At 39.1% G+C, this 17,980-nt stretch overlaps 1 protein-coding gene across 15 annotated transcripts in view; it reads left to right on the forward strand.

Annotated features, from left to right (window-relative positions):
• DLG2 (discs large MAGUK scaffold protein 2) overlaps positions 1-17,980 on the forward strand; it is a 2,175,949-nt gene that overhangs the window by 1,358,312 nt on the left and 799,657 nt on the right. For 8 of the 15 annotated variants that reach the window (XM_049891083.1, XM_049891086.1, XM_049891088.1 and 5 more), the window contains one exon: positions 14,844-14,897. In XM_049891083.1, coding sequence (XP_049747040.1) covers positions 14,844-14,897 — 54 coding nt within the window. Of the gene's footprint in view, positions 1-4,985; positions 5,049-14,843; positions 14,898-17,980 lie in introns of all 15 variants that reach the window. The other 7 variants (XM_049891082.1, XM_049891084.1, XM_049891085.1 and 4 more) reach the window with 1 other exon arrangement.

The following is a 17,980-nucleotide window of genomic DNA, read 5'->3' on the forward strand; positions in this document are numbered from 1 at the left end:
ATGATGTTTGCTAAATAAATCTGTATAGGCTGATTATGTCTTAAGAAATGAGAATTTAGTAAGGAGGTACAACTGGGGAAACGACCCTTTGAGTCTCAAGTACGGCCTTAAAACCTCTCTTCTCAGCTGCAGTATCACTTCCCCAGACCCGGCCTCCAGCCCCCGGATGTCGAGTTTGAACTGTCATCAAGCTTAGGTCAGCTCTAAATAGGATTTGTTCAATGATGAGTTTCAGTCCCAGTTCATGGTGTTCTAAGTATATTTTGTCCTTTCTGGATTCTAAATATTATTCAACTCATCATCCTCAATCACATTGGATTCCTTTCTCCATTTTTATACCTTTTAACCCTTACTTTGCATTTCTGTCCAGTAATACCCCAGTTTTAGTCTGTTTCCCTCTGAAGAATATGAAAGAGGCTTTTAATGGAATTTCTATTAGTAAAAGAATAAACATGGCACTTCATCTATAGAGACATTCAATTTAAGGGCAGAAAAACTACACCAGAAGGGACCTGGATAATTGCAACAGCCAGGGACTGCATTACCATTTGCAGTTTACTGCTAAGATAGAATGGAATTTTTTTGTTTGGGAACAAAAGGCAAGAGACTGCTATCTTTTTATCTTCCTTCCTTGAGCAGATTGTATTTTCTTTGCTGCCGTTGTGACTGCTTTGCACAGGCGTCTGAAGTCCAAGGAAGATAAGCACCAGGTGCAGGATGCCTTCTCTCTGTTCCGGTAGTCTTCCTTGTAAAATGTTTGTGTTGACTCATCAAAATGGGGTATTTGTGCAGGTATATGTTATTGTATAACAGAATAAAGCCTGTCCTCTGCCCCTTTCATCTTCCTTACTCATTTTGGAAATTGCAAAAATGGAACCTAAAACATTTTTGTTACACAACAGAAAAGTAGACAGTTGTTCAAAGTTAATAATAGCAGTCCTCCTCCATATAACAAAACACAATTAAAACCACGCATCAAACCCTCCAAATCTTTAATGAGCTAATACTAGATACGTTGTACTCTTTTAAGCTTCATTTAGATATTTTTATTTAGCAAGAAGACGCCTAAAGTCAATGGAGCTTCTAATTTTTATCTTGTGTGGAGACAAAAAATATATACTAATGCTTTTATTACTGCTACTGCTACTGCTGCTGCTGCTCAGACAGCTACTATCACTACTACCACCTTCTTTAGTTACAACTTTCAAAGCAGTGTACACTAGATTCTTTCTCGAACCCACCAGACACTCCTTGGAAACCGTATGGGGTAGTTCTACTGTGTCCTACAGGGTTGCTATGAGTCTGAATAGACTCGATGGCAGTGGGTTTGGTTTTTTTTTTTTGATGTTATTTGTGAGAACATTGAAGCTTAGAAACTTGACATGGCCTGGACCAGAAATGGTCAAGAGATAGTGGGTTAGGACAAGAATCTCAGGCTAGAGCACTCTGCTCTCATTGAGTTTCAGCTACCCGAAGGACCTGGCCTGCCTCCCTGCTCTATCACTTGCTAGCTTGGGCAAATTACTTAACTTCTCTGAGCCTCAGTTTTATTATCTATAAAATTAGTTATTATACCAAATTTTAGGGTTGTTTGAGGTTTAAATGAATTAATGCAAATTAAGCCCGGTACCTGACCAAAGAAAATGCCCAATAAGGGTCACCATTGTTATTCTTAATGTTACTAATTTTAAGTATTATCCCAAATCTATCCCTTTACAAATTATAGAATGTTTTTGTATATGATCCCATTTGCTTCTCAAAAAAAAAAAAAAAAGCATATGAGGTTGACCAAATAATAATTTATAATTTCTATTTATACATGCATAGAGAGTTTCAGAGAAGTTGAATTAATTGGCTAAGATCATCTTATAAGTGAGGGAAAAGGTCTAAAATTCCAGCAGATGACCCAAATTCTAAACTCTTTTCATTACTATTTTTATGATATTGAAAATTAGGTTATATTAAAATCAAGAATCATAAAATCCATATTTATAGTTGGATGTAACCTTAGAAATCATTTAGAGAGTTAAGTGACCTGACCAAGTTCCAGAGGGACGCGACCAGCCCTAGATGTCTCATCTGCTGCCTCCAAGTGCAGGGTTAGGAGGCTCTCAGCCTAAAGACTTAATGTAAAAGCAATAATGTGCCAATGTTTTTACTGAGTTAGAGTAGGCAACAAAGAAATGTTGCAAACATTATATTCATAAGTAAGTTATCACCTCATGTCCAGTTGGTTAGAGAAATTTTTTATTAAAACAAACACAGGTTCAAGTGTTTCTGAAGATACAGTTCCAGTGGACAGAGTGGTCTGAGAGAACACAGGAGAGAAATAGCCTGGGAACCACCATTCCACTCTCCAATTTGTGATGGAGTCCCCATGCACCAGAAAACAACCTCCTACTTGCCTTCTTTCTCTTGCTTTCGTTCGTTTCTCTTGCTGTTTCCCTGTTTCTTCTCTACCCCACAGCAGCAAAGCACTATTTCTCCATCTTTGTCACACCTAAAAGACAGTTGTAGCATTATGCTGGGCCCAGAAAGAGGTAATTTGAACAAACAGTACCCTTGCCTTGCAAATTAACAGGGGCTTAGAAATAATAGCCAAAAAAACCAGAAAACCAAGAAACCGGGAGTAACAAGCACACTGCCATCTGGGAAACTAGGGCAGCTGTGGGGATAGGAACTGGTTGGCATTTTGGACCCAGAGATTTGTAGGCTCTTGGCTTATGGAACAAAGAGTTTATTGTCTAGTGAGTGACAATATACAAACACATCTGCAGAATATATATTCTTTGGCACCAGCAAATGCCAGCAGTATTTAGCTAACCAGCCCTAATTTACTTCTCCGTTTTTATCTATTTTCTCTTTTATCTATTCATTGAAAATGAATCCAGATAGAGCATTAATTTTTGAAGGAAAAATGGGTGGTGAGATAGATAGACTTATGGATGTTATCAGAATTTAAAATAAGGGAAATGGATCCAAACTGTTCTCTACTCCGTCCCTTCCTCAGCCAGACGCAAGTACCATTTTTCAGAGACAGGTGTTGAAATATCTTCCAGGCCTACCACAGGCATGACCATACTACAGATTACTATTAGTTAAGCAGTAAACCAAGCTCACATCTCCTCTTGGTCTCTCTCCCTACCTTTCTCTCTCCCACGCCACAGCAGTTCTGCTTTGAAATAGTTTAAGACCCTCTTCATGGTTTAGTCTCTTATTTTTCAAACTCTGAGTGTATGACCTACTATCAAATTATAGTAGAGGAAAAATGAAGGCACAGTTTCAATAGCCTAGAAGCTAAGTCTTAAAGAACATGGAAAAAAGGAAACGGTAAATGGAGAGTGCTTGGTGATAATTTTCTGCTTCACTTCAGATCTTTTCGACTCTTTAATATCAAAGAGAACTCTTCTCCACTGATAGTTGGCCTTGAAGCCAGAAAATTAACGGATTCTCAACAAAAACAAAATATGGGCTATAAACAGAGCAAGGGGCTCATGAATGTATTTTTGAGGTACTTTGTCTAAGACATACAGACTTCACCTTTTAGCTTGTTCATTAGAAACCATTTTATATCATTGTTCTTTTTCCAGATTAAACTTTGCCTTTTATTTCTGCATTCCTTTATTAATTTCATATCTTTCTAACTTTCTTTATCTGAATGACAAAAGCAGAGGTTTATTCTTCCAGAGTAATATTCCTCAGTTCAGAATAGCATGTTCCGCAGTGCTTGGTGGGCTTCATGTGTTAAAACATGGACATTGCCAAAGAGTAGTCCCTGGAGGGCAGTGTGCAATTACCCCTTTCTACCCTTTTTACCTAATTAATTCTGTTGCCTCAGGGATTTTCTCATGAATCTTATCTCTTGCTACTGTGGCTGTAGGAAGACAGGCCTAAAAATCCAATAAAAACCACCTTTTGAGTATATGCTATATGCCAAACACTGTTAGAAGTGTAGGTGGGGGTGGCTGGTAAAGAAATAAAGTAAGGCATGGGTACTGCCCTCAAAATGATTACAATTTTATTAAGGAGGTACAAATATCACACTTGAACCAATTAGCCATCAACACTTATGTGAACAGAAGGAAACATTCATTAAAATGTTAGGGTTTCTTGCTTTTATGTTAATTCCTTTTCTTTAACGAGTATATTCAGTAAGAACAGACGGAGTACAGAAAAGGAGTGCTTTGGTGATGAGATGGATAGATTGAGATCTAGAGGGATGAGAAGGGAAGGTTTCGTGGAGAGCCTGGGAATTTAGATGGTCTTTGCAGAATGGATAGAATTTGGTTAGGTAAGTAAGAGGGGGGACTGGGATTGATTCTGGATGTTGGAAAAGGGTGAAATGTAAACAAGAACATTATTGTAGGCATGGAGATGTGTGCTTGGATCAGTAAGATACTAACCTGATGGAAGAAAAGAAAAAGAAGGAAACTAAAAAACAATTATTTATTAATCACTCATTTTGTGCAAGGCCGTGATCCAAGTACTACAGATGAAATGGGTATCAACTTATCTTGGTGAACCAGGTTATTGACAGTTTTCTCAGAATCCTGACTCCTAAAGCTGGAAAATACAACTGTACTGATAAGATTATAGCTCTATGGGGGCTTAGCAACATGGAACAGATGGTATCCACATGGGTCTTTCCAGGAATAGTACCACATGGAGTGAATCAGTGAATTAAGTAGGTATGGTTACTGTGGCATGGGGCATATTGAGTAAACCACATCTGAGAGTTGAGCTAATAACTCCATTTCTCATGTAATCTTCTGAGAACATTTGTATAAATAAAGCAGTTAGGTTTGTTAAAAAAAAAAAAAAATCTGTGTAAATAAGTGGGACTTGAGGTATCATGGACTAGTGGGCAAAAGCAAGACATTTAAAGCCAGAAGATCTGGGTTTGAATCACAGCTTTGTTTCTCTCTGGCTCTCTGACTTGGAGACATTCACTGAATCACTCTGAACTTCTGTTTACTTATCTGTAGGTAAGGGATAACTCCACTGATCCCTCTGGTGTTCTTCTGTATGGATTAAATAAGAAAGCACAGGTAAAAAGTTTACTATATTTGCCTGGCACATAGTAGGTGCTTGCTTAATCCAATGTTCACTTCCTTCCCTTTTCCTGTGGAAATGAAATGAATTGTATGTGAACATAAATGAGCCCTGGTGGTACAGTGGTTAAGCACCCAGCTGCTAACTGAAAGGTCCGTGGATCCAACCCACCAGCTGCTCTTTAGGAGAAAGATGTGGCAGTCTGCTTCCATAAAGATTTAGAGCCTTGGAAACCCTACAGGGTTCTACTCTGCCCTATAGGGTTGCTGTGAGTCAGAATTGACTCATTGGCAATGGAGTATATGAACAGACCTTAAAACTAAAAAGTATAATGTTGCTGGTCAATATAATTATTAATTTGGGCTTTAATCCGTAGACCTAGTTTGAGTGAGTAATTTATTGTAGCCTTTATGCTAAGCACAGAGAGGTACATTGGTAACGGTGTAGAATGGAGGTCTGAAGAGACTTCCATAAATAACAGTTCAAGTAATTTCAATATCTTGTTCCAAATGGGGTTGACTCTAGATCAAATTTATAAAGAAAACTTTCTTTCAGTCCATGGTCTCTGCTTTCTGTGCCTTATTCTCTAGGCTACTCCATCTTTTCTGTACTGCAGAAAAAGAGATATAACCAATTCAGCCTAGCTGAATTCTTTAGAATATTATCCATTTTATCCAAAATATTATACAATTGTGTATTTTCAGGAGAGATCAAAGGAAGAGGATAGCACTTCAGTCCAAAGGAATAAAATACTCGTGGAGGGTTTTCAGGGATTAGTGGGAGAAACCATGCTGGCTAGAACAGACTTCTTGGTACTTACCAAATCATGACATGGAGCAAAAACAAATGTTTTGTAGTGATTAAGAGTTAAACATTTTGAGCCAGATTGCCAGATTAGATTTGACTCATGACCCTGCTGTATTATGAGCTGGATGGCATTAGGCAAGTGGCTTAAAACAGCTCTATGTCTGCTTTCTTATTTGTAAAATAAAGACAATGTTATTTTTTATTAAAAGAGTTGAGGCAAAAAATCTGCCATTTTTTCTTCCAGTTATCTGAGCTAGGCTGGTGGTAAACTGGGGAGGTAATCACCCATGTATTTTTGTTAAGAGTTAAGGAGCTGGACCGAGGCCTTGGCTTCCTACAAAGTTGTTCTCGTGAGATATCCTGTTGTAGCCATTAACCAGCAGCTAGCCAAGGCTTTAGCCATTTAACCTGTTAACCTGCCCACCCTATTATTGCCCCAGTGCCCTGCCTGTGAGGGAAGTGTACTATGTCACTGCAGAATAATGACAAACCTGATTCCAGGCCAGGACTACTTTGTGCTGCTAGTGGTGATGACTGGGTGGATTCAATACTGCACCTGCCTGGTTAATCTTGTAGAGAGGGAACATGAAAATGCGAAGAAAATCCAGGAAAACGAAAAAAAAAAAATAACCACAGTAATAAATAAACTTATATCTACAGAGAGCTTTCCTTTTGCTCCTCAGGCATTATTTCTCCAGCTAATTTCTTAGGAAATAGGTTAACTGGAAAATAGCATTGTCCTATTTTATAAGTGGGGTTTCCAAGAGATTAAGACACCTAGAAACCCTCTGAGAATTGGAGAGTTGAATCTGAGTCCGTACAGTGAGAAAATTCTCTTCAGACTGTGGAAGAGAAACTAGTAATTTTCATGGCAGAAAATAACTGCATTTTTTCAGTCTGGTAGCCTGGAAAAGCTCAAGAGAGGAAATCATGAGACATTGGTGGCTACCAGCAAGGGCTCTGAGACTAGAAAGACAAGAGTTTGAAACCTGGTTGTGGCACCTCTTAGACTTGTGACTTCAGGCAAGTGTCTTAGTCATTTTGAGCCAGCCACCAGCCAGCCTGCCTTTCTCTCTGTCTCTCTTTCTCTTTCTCCTTCCTTTATTTTTTCCTTCCCTTCTTTCTTTCTTTTCTCCCTCCCTCCCACTTTCTTTCTCTCTTTCTTTTCTTCTTTTCCTGTTTTCTTTCTTTCTGTTTGGAACAATAATGTTTTCCTTAGAGTATTTGAGTGAATTAAATGGATTGATGTATTAATTATGTATCACTCTCCCTGGGACATAATGATCATTCAATAAATACTTAATATTTTATTCTTGTTTACTGTTATTACCTATCCTCAATTTTAGTACTAATTAATTATGAGATCTGGGGTGTGCCACTCCTTTTCTCTGTCTCCATTTTCATATTTGTAAAGTAAAAGGGTGGAATTAAATAATCTGTAATGCCCCGGCTTTAGTTTTATATTTGTAGTACATATTCATTTTTCCTATTTTTTTCTTCTTCTCTGTTACACAACCATCAATGTGTTTTTAGTCAGTCACTTACCGACCGTTTTCTGAAGGAACCCCTGAAATAGTAGCCCTGGGTGTGCCTGTGTCACTTTCTCCTAGGTTATGCCTCCTGTAGGCCTGTTCACATGATATATTGGAGCCCCAGTAACTGGGCCAGAGCAAGGAAAAGAGGATTCTGGGACCAGCCAAATCAACATGGAGAGAACTGACTTGTTGTTCAGCAGTAAAGCTTAGAGTACAAAGAGATTTGGCAATGTTTGATTCCAACCTGAGAGTCAATAGAGTGTGACAGTCAAAAGTGTATCGTCTGGAGCCAGACTGCCTGAATTTGAAAGCATGGTCTTCTGATGGTCCTATTTACCAGCTGTATGATTTTGGGAAAAGTACTTAACCTCTGGGCTTCAGATTCCTCACCTGTAAAATAAGACAGTACCTGTCTCGTAGGATTGTATGAGGATTAAATAAATTAATTTATATAAAGAAGAGCTATGTAAGTGCTTGCTGTTATTATCCAGCCCAATATTAATATAGAAGGGGATCTAGGTAGAGCTGTGTCATGGTACCATGAGCCTCCAGGTAGTGGTGATGCTTAGCAAGGCAGTTGAAGATTCCACATAAGTTTTTCAGGTAGGATTATGACCCATCCAACACTTAGAAATGCAGGGCTCCAGCCAAACAGGTTTTGAAAAAGAGCAGAGGGAAGAGAGGATTTCTCTTGGTGGCAATTAGAGTGCAGTTCAGGAATTCAAGGCAGAAGCTGGCCTTCCAAACCTTTCCACTTTTTATTTCCAGAATGGGTCAATATGATAGAGGGTTAGGGGAAAAATCTAACACAAAATGCAGTTAGCTTGGATTCAATCTTTGTCATACTCAATTCAGTACTTAATGATGGAAGTCTCATTTTAGCCCTAATGGGATTTAGAGATGGTACCTCATTATGTCACTTCCTTTGTCATGATGGACACATGGTCTGTGTCTTAGTTTTGTAGTGCTGCTATAATGGAAATACCACAAGTAGATGGTTTTAACAAATAGTTTATTTTTCTCACAGCCTACTATGCTAGAAGTCCAAATTCGGGGTGTTAGCTCTAGGGGAAAGCCTTCTTTCTCTGTCGGCTCTGGAGAAAGGTCCTTGTAATCAATTTTCCCCTAGATTAGGAGTTTCTCAGTGCAGGGGCCCCAGGTCTAAAGGAAACACTGTTCTCCTGGATCTTGTTCCTGGTGGTATGAAGTCCCTGAAAATTCATGTCCTTGGCACATGTAAACACATTCACCCCATCATATCATAGCAAAAGTCTTAAATTACCTCTAAGTTCAAAACGCAAAAATTCCTCTTCGTCTGTGAAATCTAGAATACAGGGTATCTGTTTCCAAAATACAATAGTGGAACAGGCACAAGCTAGATATTTCCATTACAAGTAAGTCAGCAAAACACATTACATTAGCCCTCAAGTCTTGAAAATAATCCTCTGTTCTCTGAGATCATTTAGACTATGGCCCTGCCCTGTAAACTCTAGGTATTGGCCACACTCTGTGGATTCTGAGTGGCAGCCCCTTGGCCCTAGGGCTCAGCTCTGCCTTCCAGGCCTACTAGAATGGCAACTCTGCTCCCTCGGACTTGGGCAGCCCCATTCTCCTAGTCCACCTGAGTGACGACTCTGCCCTTTGAAACTGAGGCAGCTCTGCTTCCTGTGTTCATGGTCTCTTCAGCTTCTGCTTCCTGGCTGCCTGGCCTCTCAGCCCCTCAGGCCTTACCACTCATGTCTTCCCTACTGGGGCAAGTGTTCCAAAGCTCTGTAGCTCTACAGATAATTACCTGGAGGTACTCCGCTCTGCCAGGACGCCTCTTGGGCAAAGGCACTCAGGTCTCTTGCTCTGTGGGTCAGTACCAGTGCTGACTCACACTGGTCTTCTGGTTCTGCTACTGCCTCTTGCTGTCTGCACCATCTCCAGTGTAACACCTCCCCTCACTTCCTTCTGAGTCCTTACCAGAATTGTGTTTGATGTCCATAATTCTACCAACAGTCTCTTCAAGGCCATCTAGGCTTTTACTATTACTTTAAAACTCTTCCAGTCTCTACCCTGATGATAGCCCTCTGTGTGAAATGTAAAACTAAAAACTATTAACATGGTATCTACCCATTAACCCATTGCCATTGAGTTCATTTCAACTCATAGAGACCCTGTAGGACAGAGTAGAACTGCCCCATAGGGTTTCCAAGGAGTGGCTGGTGGATTCGAACTGCCAAACTTTTGGTTAGCAGCCAAACTCTTAACCACTATGCCATCAGGACTCCACACAGTCTCTCGTAGTTAGTTGCCAATCTATACTAGCTAATATTTAGCTTGGGTTTCTTGATCTCCAGCTCTCAGTGAAATTTCACAATATTGACTCATTTAAAAACTTTCAGTTGCTTCAATTTTGTTTCAAGCTGACATGCCGCCCCATATAGAAAATCATTCAAAGATCCTGTGTCAATTCTTGTCCATTCTGAAGCCTTGCCCTTTAAGGCTGAGAAAATAAACTAAAGGCACTATACCCCTAAAGCAGCTGACATGTTATTCTTACTTTATTTTACTTCCTGTTTAACTTGGCCTAATGACAACCACCTCCCTTTTACCTTTATGTCTCTCAGATCATTTGAAACCCCTGCACAATTCATAGCAGCATCAGTGTTACTGTTTAGCTCTTGCTGTATCTGTGTCACTTGACTACTCAGATATTTTTCCTTTCTACCTTGCCTCTTAAAAGTTCAGGTACAGGCCTGGCTCCAGTTCTGCTTACCTTCCCACTGATTAACCTGCACTTGTCCTAACCTAAGCTTCCTAGAGTATGTTCTTTGGACAACAGACTTCAGCACCTCTCCTGCCAACACCTTTCTCGAGGCAGTGGTGTCACTAGGATTGGTGTCATTCACTGTGGTTACTCATGGTGTCACCCCCCCATGAACCTCCTCTAGTACCAGACCATACAGAATCCTTAGTAATGTTTTTGTACCAGTGTTACGCATAAATCGTGATACCCATATATCCCTCCTTCTTTTCCTTTAATTATTACTTTATTCAAAAAAGTTATTGCTATAGGTTTACAAATAGTAATTACCACAACACTGCAGCTAAAACACCAGAAACTTTGATAAAATCAGTGACTATAAAAACGTCAGAAGCAGTGAAAACCACAGCGCATGCTTATGGTGAGTGCAGACGAAACCATGTGATTCAAAGTGTCGTTGTAATTAGGTAATAATGACAGCTCTGACCAGAGAGCATTAGAAGGTTCAAAAAGTAAATTAGCCTAGAGTTTTAGCCTTGTTGGTATGATACGTGTAAGCTGGGCTTATGAAAAATTTGTTTTTTGTTACAACTAACTGCACAGATATTTTTTATAAAAAATAATAAATTTATGCCGAAACACTGCACAAAAATTTTTTATAGACAGTCATTTTGGTGTCACCCCCTGTGGTGAGATCTGCACCTCCCACACTACCCTAGTGATGCCACTGCTTGAGGAGACTTCCTCACTGCCATTTGCCTGGTGACCAGCTGCCCACTTGTGGAGGTATTTCACAGATCTGGCACTTAAAAAATATCAAGAGTAACCACGTTAGTTACAATCAATGAATTCCTTCAGAAATTTGTATTCATTATGTCAGGTTATAAGTTAGATTCTATTGGTGGCAAGCAACAGAAACTAGTCTTTTACTGGCATTGTTAAAATTGTTGATTTAATGTGAGAATATTCAGATGTCCAGATGAACTCAAGGACAGTAACGTGGCTGGGCTTCATGAATAACTTGATCCAATAATTTACACTTTATTAGTATCCTCTCTGATCGTGTCTTGTTTCTCTGTGATTAACTTGTTTTAAACTCACGTCTATGGAAGAATATGTAATGTAAAAGGCAACCGTTTACATTTTGTAGTTAGGACCACCCATGAGAAGTTGATTTCTCTAATCCATTACCGTATTCAAAATCCTTAAATAGATTTATGTGAAGACAAGCCTTGAAACTTCTGATTAAAAAGATATTTTTCAGATTTGTTATGAATCTTCTTCAAATTAATAGAGATAGGAATGTCGAATGTGTCTCCCACTTTCCAGACCATTTACCAGGTACCTGTAGCTGTACAATGGACAGTGGTGTGAGAGACTTGGAACTTGGGCAGTTTATACATGGATGGCATATGGTAGGCTCCACACACCCAGACTGTGAAGGGAAATCAGAAGACTGTAATCTGCTGAGTCACAGGTGTGATGTACCAAAAGCCAAACCAAACCCATTGGCGTTGAGTCAATTCCAACCCATAGTGACCCTATAAGACAGAGTAGAACTGCCCCATAAGGTTTCCAAGGAATAGCTGATGGATTCAACCTACTGACCTTTTGGTTAGCAGCCATATTTCTTAACCAATACACCACCAGGGCTCCAGTGTGATGTAGGGGTCCAATAAAAGAAGGTATCCGATATGGAGAGAGAGAACATGTATGGCAGGGTACTGTGAGATGCAGAAAAGAAGCATGGAGGGAACTGTCAAAGTACCAGGGAAATTGGTTTTAAGACTCAGAAATCAAACTCAATAAAAGTAGGCGTGAACTCTCAGGATTATAAAAGTAAGCAAACAAACAGGAGCCAGGCTGAGCTCCAGTGAGATTACTAATGGGTTAGAAGAGCGCACTCGTGGGCCATACTTGGAATTCTACTGAACTCCTATTGCTACCACTATGGATTTTTATTCTCCACTGATAAATGTACCATTGAATACCTGAAAGATTCTAAGGCGCTTCTTTGAAAGAAGACTTAGAAAGGCTGTGGAAGTCCTGGAACAAAGCAAGAGGAGACAATAGCCTAGAGTAATAGCACAGTGGGGAAGCATGTTATTCAGGATGGCCCTCTATGGCATCCCCTTAGCACTCACACCAGGGAGTTGCCAACATCAGATGTATGTACATGTACGCATGTCCTTACTCAATCCACGATCCACACATTAATTAATTTTTAGTGAGTTTTCAGATGTAAGTATTAATTGTGGCTTCTAGATCTTTTTTAGCACTGAGAAGGAGCGAAAAGATTTCCATATCACATGGATTGTACTTCAAGATTCTCAACCTCTACATCCTGCAGTTATGAAATCCTTAATTACTATTTCATAAAAGCTAATTTAGTTAAGTAATAGTGACTGGTTAAAAAATAAAAGGTGGTGCTAGAATTGGAAAACTTGTCACAGCCTTGTAGGTAACATAATAGATTTTAGGTTATCTTAGGATTGCCCAACAAAGACTAGAGAGGAGCATTATTTTTGGAGTTACAGGAACCAAATAGAAAGCATACGAGAGACATTGTCAAAACTAAAATAAACACAGAATAAGGCATCAACAAATTGCTTTCAATATCTAACATGCAAAATCCAGAGGCATCTCTATCTTACCATCAGGGGTGGTCTTTGTTTTGTCTGGGTCTCATATGATACTTCAGTGTAGGAATCTCAGTATGCTGTGGGCTACGGGCTTTTCTCTTATGATGGAGTCAGCTAGCTCCTAGGATCTTGGAGCAGCTCAGTGGGGAGAAAACTGATTTTGAAATTAGAAAAACCAGTGTTCAAATCTCAGCTCTCATTTTCCCTAAACCTCAGTTTTCTCATCTGTAATATGGGGATGTTAATGCCTTTTCAATACAATTTTGTAGAGATTAGATGAGTGTATTTATGTATATAATTATACATGGGAAATAAGTGTTTAGTAAATAGTAGTAACTGTTATTATTACCTTTGACTTAAGAGGTTGTCTTAGAGCAATCTAATCTAGTACAATCTGATTAGGCCTCTTGAGTAAAATCGTAGCCACTAGCATAGGCATTCAGGACTCTGTGAGTACAGTTCACAACTATCCAGCAATATATGTATACTCTCCCATGTTCAGGCACATTTACAAAGCACATTCAAATATACCATCTCATTTGATCTTCAAACAACATTTTGGGATGACGATGATTACTGTTCATTCCCATTCTATAGGAAAGAAAATGAGTCAGCAATGGTTAGTGGACTTGCCCCAGGTCACACCACTAAGAAGGTTCTGAGCCCCCAAATCATAAATCAGGCGGTTGCTGAGCCTAACTTGAATGCACATCTTCTAAATTCGAACCTCATGTTGTTCTCCCTATACTACACCCCTTTTAGCAACCACTGTTTTGTTTTTGTGTTTTTTGTTCTGTTTTCTTGTGGGATTGGGTGGGATCTGTCTTTATTCAAGGCCCCTAATTTACCCACAAGGCACTTTCCATCAGGAGTTATGAGTATACCATGAACACTGTGTAGATACGCAGGCCAGGATTATGGTTACCATGTGTTTTGGGTTAAAACACTGAATTTTGTTTTGTAGAATCTGCTGGATTGCCAGTTGTTTTATCATTCGATTAGGATTCCACAGGCACAGATGGGCATTAAAAAGCTGTTAACTCTGTTAACTCCAGAGGGCACAGCTAATGAAATGTCCCAAAAGTTGAGCGCTCGCCAAAACCAGCGTGTCGTATAGGACAGCTCTCGATTAATCATGATGGGAGTATCTCCTCCATCTAAATGAAATCTGTAATTTGGGAAGGAGATTAAAAATCCTTGGGGGGATGAAGGAAAAGTTGCTGTGAAAATTCTAGAAACTAGAAAATAAAGATAGGTCTACTCAATATTCATGAAGTCAGATTGGTCGAAGCAAATAGAGATTGCAATCTCTTATTTTCTAATGACATGGCTTGTAGCACTTGGTGTTACTAAGATTCCTACTCGACTTTAAAGGGAATGACTTCAATTTCCACAAATTTTTTTTAAAGAAAATTTAATATAGCCAATATTATTTTCTGCCATCTTTGATTAATTTTTTAATTTTCCACCTGAAGATTCCTGATGTATGTAATCAGCAGGTGCATAAATGATGAGGAAAAGGTATGATATAAGATGCATAATAGGTGAATGCATATTTAAGATACCAATAAGTGAACGCTTCTTTTTTGCATTGAATATGAGCTACTCTCAAAAGGCAGCTTAAAGAGAGGAGCTATAAAGATCAGTTTAGGTTTACTTTTGCTGCTTGGAAGGAAAAAATCAAATTTCTTTACCAAAGTTATTACTGTTTTATAAAGAAATGTTGCAAAATTTAACTTTCATTGAATTTATTAGAAATTCTTGCTTCATACATAGCAAAAAATCTTCACCCCCTGCAGTGCTGGGTAAAATTTAAGAGAAAATCATTGTTAAGTCTTGTTGCTTATTTCATCTCATTATGTGATAAATGTAGCAAAGAAATACTCAGAGTGGGGAGAGTGGGAAGCTCTGAGCCATTTCATTTTTCCACCTCAGAGCCTGACACAGTACCTGTACAGGTCCTCAGGAAATGCCAGTTGAGTTCTTTGTTAAGTAAGTTAACAGATTCTCTCTTAGAACAGACCTTTTTTTACATTTTTTTTTACTTCTCTTTTTTAGGCCAGTCCTGCTCCTATAATTGTCAACACAGATACTTTGGACACGATTCCTTATGTAAGTAACAGTTTAATTAAGATTTTCTTTAAAAACTGGTATAATTTAGTCAGTTGAATGCAAAATTCAATATATATTCAATTTCAGCCAATCCAGATAATCTTATAAAATGATATGTAGAATAACTGCTGTGAGTTTTCTTTTTATATTTGCTAAATCTCTGCTTAATCACATAAATATTTCCCTCTTTCTTCCATTGTTTTGAAAAACACAAAGGCCTGTCATGTGAAAAATAAACAAACTCTACAAAGATGGTTCTGTTCAAATAATATTAGTTTCTATTCGACAGCACTGGGTTTATTTGACGGCACTGGGTTTGGGTTAGGTAGTTCATTAGGAAAAGACTGCTCCTGGAAGAGATCGACAGACTTCTCTAGGGTTCTTGTTAAAGGGTTACTCAGGTCAATTTCTATGACAGTGCCAAGAACATAAACTATCCATAAATATTTGATGATTTTATTAGGCTTCTAATAAGTATTGGAGCAAAAGTTGTGTGGGGGTAAAATTTGACTACATAATGACACACATGGTTTTATAAAAACATGAAGCTCATGAGATAATAGTATAAGCCAGATCAGTAAAGCCTAGGATCCCGGACCTGTGTTACAACTATTATGATGGTCCAAGTTCTTGAAGGTAGAGTCTCTCTGGGCAGGGTAGATTGGATACAGGCAACAGACCACAGTGTGAGGGAGTGGTTTTCATTATGGGGACTTTAACAAGGCTTTATGATTAAAAAAAAAAAAAAAAAATTTTTTTTTTTTATGATTAGACTCTGGCTGATGGATGGAGAATGGTGATCTAGGATGATATGACAGTTATAGGTCCATGCAGACAGAGGCTTTGAAGCAAAGAGAAGTACTACAGAACAAGAACAAGCAGATTCCTGGTCTTTGATTAAATGAGCAAACATATGTGAAGCTCTTAGAACAATGCCTGGCACAAAATGCTCAGTGTCAGCCCACTATTAGATGCCAACCTCAAATGCCCATAATGACCAAGCAAATCACAGAAACAAGTGAAGCAGGTGGAGTGGGGGGTATGAAGAGTACAGAGCACATGGCCTTCTAAAGGACAGCTGCCAGTCATTTCCAGTGGGTTGTTACCATGAGGAATGTGGGGCCCAGTGTTGTCAGATTGTCCAGCGTTTCAAGAGAAGTTAGAAATTTGTGTTTTTATTTAACATTTCACAATTTTCAAATACAGAGCCCTGGTGGCACAGTGATTAAGAGCTCGACTGCTGATAAAAACGCTGGCAGTTCAAATTCACCAGCCGCTCCTTTGAAACCCTATAGGGCAGTTCTATTCTGTCCTATAGGGTCATTATGAGTTGGCAATTTTTAAATACAGGCAACTGATTTATAAGAGTTCAAACTACTGTGTGTGTCAAACAAAATGTGTCTGCTCCATAGGCTACCCATAGAAGATATCTGCTCCCAAGAAACTGAAGGTCCTAAGCAGGTTTGTAAGCAGGGACTCAGCCACAGGGGAAAAGAATGCTAGAACTGGAATACACGTTCTTAGGACTTGATTACAGGAACAAGTGACTTAAAACTGGGACACAAGGTCAGGACAAGAATAACAGCAATCTTAACTGAATGCTGAATCACCTGAACTACTGAACTAGGACTTCTTAAATCTTTCTAAAAAAGAGCAGTATGGGGCCAGACCAGAAATGGAGCTAAATTTACTGGTAAGAATCAGGTGGTCCATGGGAACCATACTCTCAGGAGACATCTAGGTCAATTGGCATAACATAGTTTATAAAGAAAGTGTTCTACAACCCACTTTGATGAGTAGCATGTGGGGCCTTAAAAGCTTGTGAGCAGCCATCTAAGGTATACCTATTGGTCGCATCCTGCCTGGAACAAAGGAGAATGAAGAAAACCAAAGACACAAGGAAAATATTAGCCTAGAGGACTAAAGGACCACATGAACCAGAGACTCCACCAGCCTGAGGCCAGAAGAACTAGGTGGTGCCACCAGTGACTAACTACCCTGATGGGAAACAGAAAAAAGAGTACCGGAGAGAGCAGGAGAAAAATGTAGAACAGAATTCAAATTCACATAAAAAGACCAGACTTATTGGTCTGACAGAGTCTGGAGAAACCCCCGAAATTATGGCCCCCAGACACTCTGCTAACCCAGAAATGAAACCATTCTAGAAGCCCACTTTTGAGACAAAGATTAGGCAGGCCTATAAAGCAAAAAATTAATACACATGAGGAATGTGCTTTTTAGTTCAATCAAATATACAAGACCAAATGGGCAGCTCCTGTTCAAAAGCAGGACAAGAAGGCAGGAGAAGGACAGGAACCAGATGAATGGACACAGGGAACCCTGGGTGGAAGGGGGGAATGTACTGTCACACTGTGGGGGTTGCAACCAATGTCGCAATACAATATGTATATAAATTTTTAAATGAGAAATTGACTTGAGCTATAAACTTTCACCTAAAGCACAATTAAAAAAAAAAATTGCAAATTTTCTAAAATGAAGCAAAGAGGACTCAGAGCCCAGGATGGGTCTGGGAAAAAACAAAAGAATCAAGTGGCCCAGCTGTGGAAAGTAAAATGTTATGAAGAAGGAAGCTAAGCAATGCATTAAAGACACAGTGTCCACAATTCTCTCTCTCACTTTTCCTATCTTCTTTTACTTATCCAATGTTTATATTGGGGCTACTGTATACCTGACGCTGTTTAAGTACTTAACAAATATTTACTCATTTCAGCCTCATAACAACCCTGTGAGATAGATACTATTAATATCTCCATTTTACATATGTGGAAAATAAGACAGAGAAAATTTAAGTAGCTTGTCAAGGTCTTACAGTGAAAGGCATAGCAAAGATTTGAACTCTGCCTGATCTAGGGTCTAAGGACTCACTTATTCCTATCATGTCGCCATGTATGTTTCTTTCCGCCTTCTCTTTTTTTTCTGTCACTTAGCTTGGGAACAAAGTTTGCTTACTTGTCTGATATGTACAGATCTGGATGGGAGACAACTTGTCACAGAGGTTTCAATACCCTCATAGCAGGAATCCATGTTTATATATGTATATATATTAAGGGATCCTGTGACCC

The sequence above is a fragment of the Elephas maximus genome, chromosome 7 (genome assembly GCF_024166365.1).
Source record: "Elephas maximus indicus isolate mEleMax1 chromosome 7, mEleMax1 primary haplotype, whole genome shotgun sequence".
NCBI lineage: Eukaryota > Metazoa > Chordata > Mammalia > Proboscidea > Elephantidae > Elephas > Elephas maximus.